Genomic DNA, 9,396 nt, shown 5'->3' with positions numbered 1-9,396 from the left:
TTAGTCTCGAGTTTTTCGTGTTACAACTCCCAACGTGTTGAAGGTGTCACGTGGTACCATCTCACACACTGACGTCAAATTGGTAGTCTCGAGTTCTAACTCACGTGCTTTCCCATCTCACCATGCGAGTTGCTACTCACGTTGAGTCGAGCATGTGAGATCGCTACACGAAAGTAAAAATGGCTGACAGATACGCCATTCTTATCGCTATCGAAGAGTTAGAAAGAGCCGAAAGACGTTGTTTGAGAAGGCAACGAATTTTTCGACCACGAGTAGATGCCTTTGATCTTCACGAAGAACATTTTAGAAGATTATTTAGACTTTCCAAGGAAGTGGCATCAAATTTAATAAATGCACTTCGACCGATACTGAAAGAACAGACTAGAAGATCGGCATTAAGTGTTCAAACTAGAGTAAGTTTAAATTATTATAATACAATACAGATATATGAATGTACTAAATAATCAATTATTAAGTTTATATGATATTACAATATACATATTTAAAATATCTTCCTCTAGTAATTGCATGAGTAAAAACTGCAATATATTGCATGTAACTATAAATTGTAAACATTGTTAATTTTAGTAAAAGAATTAAATCTTTTAAAATTAAAATCTTAATGTAATCTTTAAATTTTTATTAAGAGAATTGTGTAATAGTATTTTTTATTCTGAATGAATTACTGCTAGCATTTATAAGTAAGTTTGATTCTGTTTTATCATGTATTTTATTACTGTTCATTAGGTTTTGGCAGCTGTAAGATTTTTTGCCTGTGGTTCCTACCAGTTAGGAATAGGCCAAGATTTTACTCTAAGTATTAGCCAGAAGTCAGTAAGTCGAGCTATTAGAAGTGTTTCAGTAGCTATAAGGGATAAGTTATTAAAGGATTGGGTTAGAATGCCATTCAATATGCAAGATCATGCACAATTGAAACAGCAGTAAGTGAATTAACAATATTGTGGCATTCTTAATAATAATAATAATAATAAATTGTACATTCTTCATTTTAGATTTTATGAAAAATACACTTTCCCTGGTGTAATAGGGGCAATTGATTGTTGTCATGTAGCAATTGTATCACCATCTGTAGAGGATATCAATTATCCAGAACATATATATGTTAATAGAAAAGGATATCACTCTCTTAATGTTCAATTGGTAAATATTGCATTACTTATCTAACAAAATATATCTAGCAATTAAAAAGTTACTTTTAATATTTATTGTATTGTTATATCAAATTAATAATTCATTGCTGAAAATGAATTATGCTATGAGCATATGCAATAAGGAATCAACCAACATTTTTTATTTTGATTCAGAATATCACAAAATATCATCTTACAAGAAAATGCTGGTTGATTCCTTATTGCATATGTGGATCCAATATTGATATGCATTTAATTTTATGATACACTAAGAACATTTATATAGAATTAATACATAATCTCATTCAATATACTTTTTTTCAGATATGTGATGCAAACATGTACATAATGAATGTAAATGCTCGTTTTCCTGGTAGTGTCCATGATGCATTTATATGGAAAAATTCCAATGTTAGAAAAGCCTTTCAGAGATGGCATAACTGCAACAGAAATGCACATACTTGGCTTTTAGGTAATGATAAATATATTATCATAGTTGTTAACAAGTCTCTGTTTAAATTTCCAGATACTTTATAATTTGTAGGCAGTATTTACAAATCATAATTAGCTTATCAAATTACGTATTGTATTTTCTAGGTGACAGTGGATACCCTTTGGAGCCGTGGTTGTTGACTCCACTTCGTACAACCAATACTCGAGCTGAAGTAAAATATAATAATTGTCTCACTGCAACTCGAAGTATAATAGAACAATGTAATGGACTCTTGAAAAATAGATGGAGATGTTTGTTGAAACATAGGGTCTTACACTATCATCCAGAGACAGCTTCAAATGTTATAATTGCATGTGTTGTGCTTCACAACATTTCCATTAAAAATAATATTGCTTTGGAGGATGATGATATATTGCAACCAGAAGACCAGTTACCGCAGATCATACCATCAACAGAATTTGAAAATACATCAAATGATATACTTTTTAATGAAACTAGAAGGATTCAACAACAACTAATAAGCTTGTGTTTTTCTTAAAAATAATTTTAATGATATATATATCATTAAAAAATTGTATGTATATATTGGATATACTAATAAATTGTGTGTGTATATATATATACATGTCTGTTAAGAGCCTGCCTTTTTCAAGAATATTCAGATATAAAGAACAGAAAAATCAGTACTTTAAAATAATAATTTATTTATTTTCAAATTAAATTTTTTTTCAATATATACATAAAAATATTACAAAGAATTTTCAGATAATAAATTTACAATGCTATTCAGTGCTGTAGCAATTTTTTTAAGAGAGTCTTTATTTTCCTCAGCTATGGAAAGTTCCTTCTCCCTTAATTCTAGTTTTTTTTTCTTTAATTTAATTTTTTCTTCTTCCAGTTGTATAAATGATTCTGTTCTTTTCTTTGCTTCATTTAAATCATCTTCATTGGAATTGTTTTTTCTTTTTCTTCCTTTAGCTAAAAAACATAAATTCATATGGAAAACTTAGTCTTTGTACATGCTAACTATAAAATTAATTCTTTTACACTAAATCTTATAACTTTGTATATTAATATGACTTAATACTACATATGCAGTTCTTTTATGACAGATTCTATAAATTCAGTTCTTATAATTAATGCTACAGTTGCTTTAATGAAGTAATTTGAAAATATTTTAAAAATTTACTTACACTGACTGGCTTCTTTTGTTAAATCTATATATTCATTATCTGTTAGATAAATTGAAAACATTTGAAAACCATAACAAATTTTTGTTATAATTATTTTGTATATGAGATTATTTTGATGCATACTAACCCTGTTCAGAAGAAGAAATATCTACAGAATTTACTCCTGTTGCAGAGAGATTTTCAATTCCTGGCAGTATAGATTCCTATTATAATAAATTACATTTTTAAAATATAAACAGAGATATTAATAGTACTGATGGAAATTTCAAAACTTATTATTAATACTCTCCATTATATACAGAAAAATAATGAAGTATAACATTTTTTAAAACACGTTAGTCTTTATTCATTTTAAATTTAAAGATTATTATTCACCTCAGTCTGCAATAAGTTTGAAAATTCTTCAACTTCGGATTCCACAGTGTTTTGCTGCCCCAAAACCACTGTGTCACCCATTATAGATATAATCCTTTCTTGTAATGAAGACAGTTTTTCACTAGATTCCCTACCACCCCCAGTCTTTTCTCTGCTGTTTCTTATTCTTGATGCCTTCTCTTTCGCATTTCTCTTCATGTCAAGCCAGCACTAATAAAAAAATTTTATTTGATAAAATTATACAGCAAATTTTTCCAAAACTAAAAAGAAGTATAATTCATAGAAAAAGAGAATGAATTAAAATGATAGTAAATTATATGTATAAATTAATAAGAGCATAGACACTATATTAAGATTATTTATTAATTAATCAGAAGTGTTAAGTTTGTTGAACAATTTAAGAAACAGATCAAGGAAGAAAACTGAAGAAAGGATTAAATTAAAATACTTACTTTTTTCCATTCCACAATGGATTTTTTTGCTCCAAAGCACGCATTTAATTTTTCAACCAACTCTTTCCACATATCTAATTGTTTTTTCCTAGTAAATTCGTTATCAAATTTTCCAGAGTTCAATTTTTTGTTATTTTCAATATATGTGACTAATATCTCTTTCTGTTCGTCACTGATCTTTTTAAATAAAGTATTGGAGGTCTCCATTTTCTTTGTCTTCTTTGTCACTATAACAAAAGTAACTGCAACATGTGCAAACTAAGGCGCCTTAGTGTAAACTAATTTACGTTTATTTGTTTACAACTTGTTACAGTAAAGTTGATTGGTCGAATCAGTATAGCCGCAAACCCAGATGCATTGTAAATAATCCCATCATGCTTAACGACACACGTAAACAGGTGAGTATGACGTATTTCCGCTCGCCTTTCGAGTTCGCTCGAAGAGTCTAACTCGAGACTACCAATTATGTGAGTCATAAGTAACACGAGTGAGTTCGATGACGTCAGTTCGAGTACAACTCGAAAAACTCGAGACTAAGGGCCCAGGTGAGGCACAAACCCACGACCGAACTCCCAGTGTTCAGGGAATAAAACTGCTTGGCCACTGGTGGGTCAACAATATGGCTTTGGCTATCTACACATTCGACCCTGGCATCTGGGTAGATTTCCACAAGACACACCTTCTACATAAGGAATACAGTAGAGTGTCGTTTATCCAAAAGTCAGTTATCCGAAAGAATTCCAGTCAGCAAATTTAAATTTTTGCTAGTGCTGTGACACTGCAATCTTTGGCTATATCTTGGGCTACTCCAATATTTTTTTTTGTTGATGTGTGTGTTTTAGCTGGTAGCACTGGCACTTTTGTGTGGTGTTTTTCTGAAGACTGTGTGTGGTGCTGAATCGAACGTTTTTGATACTAGATTAACTTCTAAAGTATAATTTTTTTTTGTTTTTATATATTTTGATATATTTATTTTGTTTGTAAAAAATAAAAAAATAATTTTTAACAATACAATAGCCATGATTATTTTTAAAAGTTTATGTTAGGCTTAATATTGACAAAAATTCAACGCAAAGCGACACGCAACGGAGAAAAATTTCAACACGGGATAGGTTAATATATTTTTTCATACATAATCAGTTATCCGAACAACCCCAGTCCCCAATTGATTCGGATAAACGACGCTCTACTGTATAAACAACATGCCCTTAAACAGGGGTGCCGCTAGCTGTTTGAACGCCCGTGTGCAATACCGATTATGCCGCCCCCTGTTTAACTACGATTACCTATGCTGAGCTTGCCAGAAAGGCTCTTTGCCGCCCCCTAGACGGACCGCCCGTGTGCGGTGCACGCCTTGCACGCCCGCTTACGGCGGCCCTGCCCTTAAACATCTGGAACAAGTGGAAATTTACAAGTCCACCCGCATAATGCAACCATAAACTATCGTGACATTGAGTCCTTCCCCACTGCCTGGAAGTCTCACTATGAAGTATAGACCCCTCTCCTCTCTTCTCACGTCATACACCCCTTTCCATACACACATGTTCAACAATACCCAGAGTCTTCTCAGCAGTTTGTTTGACTGATGATGCCCGTTTTAACACAGGCGAAAACATTCACACTTTGTGTATCATTTTATTGCTGGTTTGATAGGTTTTTGCAGTGTTTATTTTTTGTCTAATTCTAATATTAACGAGTTGTAAAGTAGCAGTTGTTAACATGATAAACCTGTGTTATAATCCACTCCAAACTTCCCCAATAGTCTAAAAATAGTGTTAAATAAAGGAATCAGTAAACAACAGCAACGTAACGTTAGAATTAAATGAAATGGTATCCACGTGTCAACTCTCACGTGTCCTTCCATCCCTTTCATCTGACATAGACTCTTCCAGCTGAGCTGACTCACTCTAATCTTTGGCTGCGCGGACTATATCACGTTTCTATATTTAACATACAAGTAGAAATTACTTTTACGCAACTTGTACGTGCATTCGTATTACATAGATTTACTTAAAAGTAACTTCTACTAAATTTCAGTATTTACAATACTAAAACTTAAGACAAACTTACATCCGCCAGCTACATGCTATCGTTGACAGCACCGCTTATTGGGAAACGAGCGCACCCTTTCGGCAATTACTCAATCCTCAAATATGTATCTTTTTCTCTATAAATTACTTTTTTTTATATTTAAAAAAGTAATAAATTATTTTTAAATTCGTTCAATTATTTATATTATTTTATTTCTTTGAACTCTCCGGGAATAAGGGGCCTTTTTAAGGCACGTGATTTTTTAACCCTTTCCGTTCTGTGGATACTTTTTTTTTTAAACTCTTTCCACCCTGTGGGCACTAAGAGGGCCTCTTTTTTGCAAGCACATTATGAGTTCGGCCAGGCCAACAATGGAGCTGCCGGGTGGTGAGGGACGGGGCCCGACATATCCGAACGGGCCACCCCGAAAAATTCCTGGGAATTTTTCGACTCGTTCGGATTCGAACCCGGGTCCCCCAGAGCGGTAGCTGTCACCTTAACCGCTCGGCCATCCGGCCTCTGTGGGATACTAAGAGGGTCTTGGCCGCACCATAATGAGCTCGCTATAAGAGTATCTCTTATTGCACACAACAGAGCGAAAACAGTTAAAACTAAAGGTCCACAATGGGTCCACCCTTTAAAATTGTTGGGGTTTTACGACTCGTCTGGATTTGATCCCGGATCCCCACAGCGGAGGACGGCCGGATGGCCGAGCGGTCAAGGTGGCAGCTTATCGCTCTGGGGGACCCGTTTCAAATTTACGATAATCGCTACAAGTGTTTACCGATTGATTGCTCATTCGCCATATGTTGAACTAACTTAAAACTATAAGTAACGGAAGTGGAAGGGAGGAGAAGTGAGCAGTAGCCTGCCGTCCACGGAAGCTGTGGAAGCGCAGCTTTCCTTGTATTTTCTAAAATATAAATACATATTGAGCGATTATTTTCATATTCTAACATACTTTGAATAATTATATAATTATAATTAATATTTCACTATAACCGCATTATGTATTTTATTACAGATTTCTATACTACATGAGAAAAAAATAATAAGATTGCTATTGTATATTCGAATATATTTATTTATTTTCAAAAAGACACTGTGGCCAAGTAGGCCTTTTTCAAGCATCTTAGAACAACAAGAACAATAAAACATAAAGTTTGTTAAACAATAAACAAGACTCGAGCTGAAATAAAATAATAAATACATTATTTTTCAAATCCATTTAGATTAATTAATAACAATTATTGTGACTTAAAGTTTTTTTGCGTCGTTTTTTGAAGATTTTGTAACTTGATATGTTCCGTAAATTATTACTCAAAATATTCCAATAGGAAATTATTCGGAAGATCGGTGCAGATTTTTCCATCTCAACGATTGGAAGATTATATCCACATATCTTGCGAGTATCTCGTGTTGATTTTCGACATTTACCTATGTTATTTCCGAGATAGTTATTTTCCTTGTTACCCTTTATGTATTTATAACTCTCCAACAGAACTTGTTTCATGTAAATTTCGCACATCCTATCAATATTGTCGATACTGTAAAATTCTGACACTGATTCCCTGTATTGTAGATTATATATTGAACGCATGTAGCGATTTTGTACCACGTGAAGTTTATTGACAGCGTATAAGGATGCGATTCCCCAGACAATAGTAGAGGAGAAGGTGGTATTATGGAACACTGCGGGTATTATGGAACCACCCCATTTCGAACTGATAATAAAGGCGAACTGTAGCGGAATGTGGCTGAACTGAACTAGGCAGACATCCATAGCAAGGGGAAAACCCGTTTTACTTCAGTTAAACGGTTGTCCGTATTTAATCAGCAAATTTTTTTTTTTCAAAATTCGCAAGTTTTGAATGCTAAGTGAATTTAATTATTTTTAAAATATAAATCGTGTAGTTGTAGGTTCACTGGTGCATGTATTCCGTTCCAGAGACTTAGGGGTACATATTAATCTGTGTGATTTTCACGTTTTTAAAGTTTGGTGCCGACAGGAATTAAGTTAACCCAAGATGGAGATGCGTGAAATATGGACCCCATTGGTGCTTTTAATATGGAACCCAACTCCCCTGGTGTTCAGTATTACCAACAAATTCAAACCATAAAATAATGTTTTTACGTTTTATTTTATTTATGAAAACATTTTTTTAATTTAAATACTATCTTAACAAGAAATAAAATGTAAGATAACAATCGAAATAAATTTTTTTTTCATGAAAAAAAATATCGTCTGCTTACAAAATAGCGAAACTGAGCATGCGCGAAGTGACAGTATCGTCTGGTAAAGTAAATAGTCTACAAGTAAGTTCAAACTTTTATGTTTATTTATTTGAAAAATAACAATAAATGTAGCAGTTGTGATAAATGGGCACACTGTTCTTGTGCCAATATTGAAGAAAGCGATAGTTTAACCATTTTAATTTGTCCTTGTAGTCTATAGTCTATAAAAATAAAATCCCCATCTTACCTCATAGGTGGGGTAAGATGGTGCATTTACATATAGATTAATTTTAAAGTATTAAATTTTCTTGTTTTTAAAAACGTTTTTCAAAAATTAAATTTTGTAGACTATTAGTCTATATTTTACCAAATGTTATAGCTGCTGAGAATAAAAAAATTAGACTATTTTTCTCATTAAAGTAGTTACCATCTTATGACTTTTCATTTTTGCGTTAAAATACATTGGAGTAAATGATTTTGTAATTATTTAACATTCTTTGTACTTTCCTATTTGTTTTTGGCTACATTAAAGCATTTTTTGAAAATATACAGTAAGGTTCCATATTACCACCCGATTTTCTCTAAGCCTACTTTCTGACTTTTTGTACAAAAGCCTTCAAAAACCATACTTATAATTACACTAGCGAAAAATCTAATTAGGAACATTTAGTTTAATAGTTACCAGTACATTTCGCACAAAAAATGTGGGTGTAGTTATGATACCTTGTTTACAATTCACTAAAATGTAATTGGGGTTTCATAATACCACCTTCTCCTCTATATAATTCATATAAATAATTTCAGTGTTTGAATAATTCCAAGTATTTAACATAATTCATAGTACTGAAACTAATTTTCATTTTGAAATTTTATAATTTATGAGTGTTTAAAACTTAGCTTATTTCATATTTAACATCTCACCCTAAAAATGAAGGAATCGTAAAACTTTCCTCCAATAAATTTGAAAGCATTAAAAATTTTTAAATACAGTACATTGTCAGATAATGATATTTGGAAAAAAGAGTTCCACGTAACCATATATTTTGAATTATTCGTTAATGTTTTTTATTTTGTCCCCAAATGCTGTACATAAAAATTTTATCATCTAGCGAACATATTACAGTAAAATCTGCGTGAAGCGGAACACCCTTGGGGGAAACCCGAAAAAGCCAGAAAATTTCAGTTATTTTGACATAACCATCAAATTTTTATCCAAAGTATCCCGTATAAGACAGAATCTACGAGAAGCGAACGAAAGCTGTGTTAACCAGAGTTAACTATTTATTATATACAGTTGTCCCTTGATAATCCGACAGGTATGGTACCAAAGGTGTGTCAGATTACCAAAAGTGTCCGGATTACCGAAAATAATTACATATTTCGCATTGTTTTGCTAGCAGTAGCCTACAATATTCTCTACTCCAACTGTTCGAACAGAACTGCTCACATAAAACACACGAAATGTGTGTCATCGAGTAAGAATTGGATGGGGAGATTCACATCGC

The 9,396-nt window shown here is 32.6% G+C and overlaps 3 protein-coding genes across 6 annotated transcripts in view; 1 reads left to right on the top strand and 2 right to left on the bottom strand.

Moving 5' to 3' along the window:
• The window catches only part of LOC111631017, an 8,487-nt gene extending 4,109 nt beyond the window's left edge, over window positions 1-4,378 (bottom strand). The window contains exons 1-2 of the mRNA XM_023375208.1: window positions 3,626-4,378; window positions 3,174-3,383 (exon numbers count right to left, since the gene is read on the bottom strand). Of these exons, the coding sequence (XP_023230976.1) occupies window positions 3,174-3,383; window positions 3,626-3,832 (417 nt within the window). The 5' untranslated portion in view covers window positions 3,833-4,378. The remainder of the gene's footprint in view (window positions 1-3,173; window positions 3,384-3,625) is intronic.
• The window catches only part of LOC111631024 (gastrula zinc finger protein XlCGF26.1-like), a 52,002-nt gene extending 46,240 nt beyond the window's left edge, over window positions 1-5,762 (bottom strand). For all 4 annotated transcript variants that reach the window (XM_023375218.1, XM_023375214.1, XM_023375215.1 and 1 more), the window contains exon 1: window positions 5,696-5,762. The gene's annotated coding sequence lies outside the window, so the exon portion shown is untranslated. The remainder of the gene's footprint in view (window positions 1-5,695) is intronic.
• Window positions 9-2,786, top strand: LOC111631025 (putative nuclease HARBI1). Its single transcript, XM_023375219.1, has 5 exons — window positions 9-413; window positions 748-941; window positions 1,014-1,161; window positions 1,476-1,623; window positions 1,749-2,786. Exons 1-5 carry the CDS (start codon window positions 180-182, stop codon window positions 2,141-2,143), a joined length of 1,119 nt encoding a protein of 372 aa, XP_023230987.1. The 5' UTR covers window positions 9-179; the 3' UTR covers window positions 2,144-2,786.
• Window positions 5,763-9,396: the final 3,634 nt, after the last annotated feature.

The sequence above is a fragment of the Centruroides sculpturatus genome, unplaced genomic scaffold (assembly GCF_000671375.1).
Source record: "Centruroides sculpturatus isolate CEXI.00-Female unplaced genomic scaffold, Cexi_2.0 scaffold596, whole genome shotgun sequence".
NCBI classification, from domain to species: domain Eukaryota; kingdom Metazoa; phylum Arthropoda; class Arachnida; order Scorpiones; family Buthidae; genus Centruroides; species Centruroides sculpturatus.
Note: the sequence above shows the minus strand (reverse complement) of the source record. Positions and strands in the feature narration are given on the sequence as shown.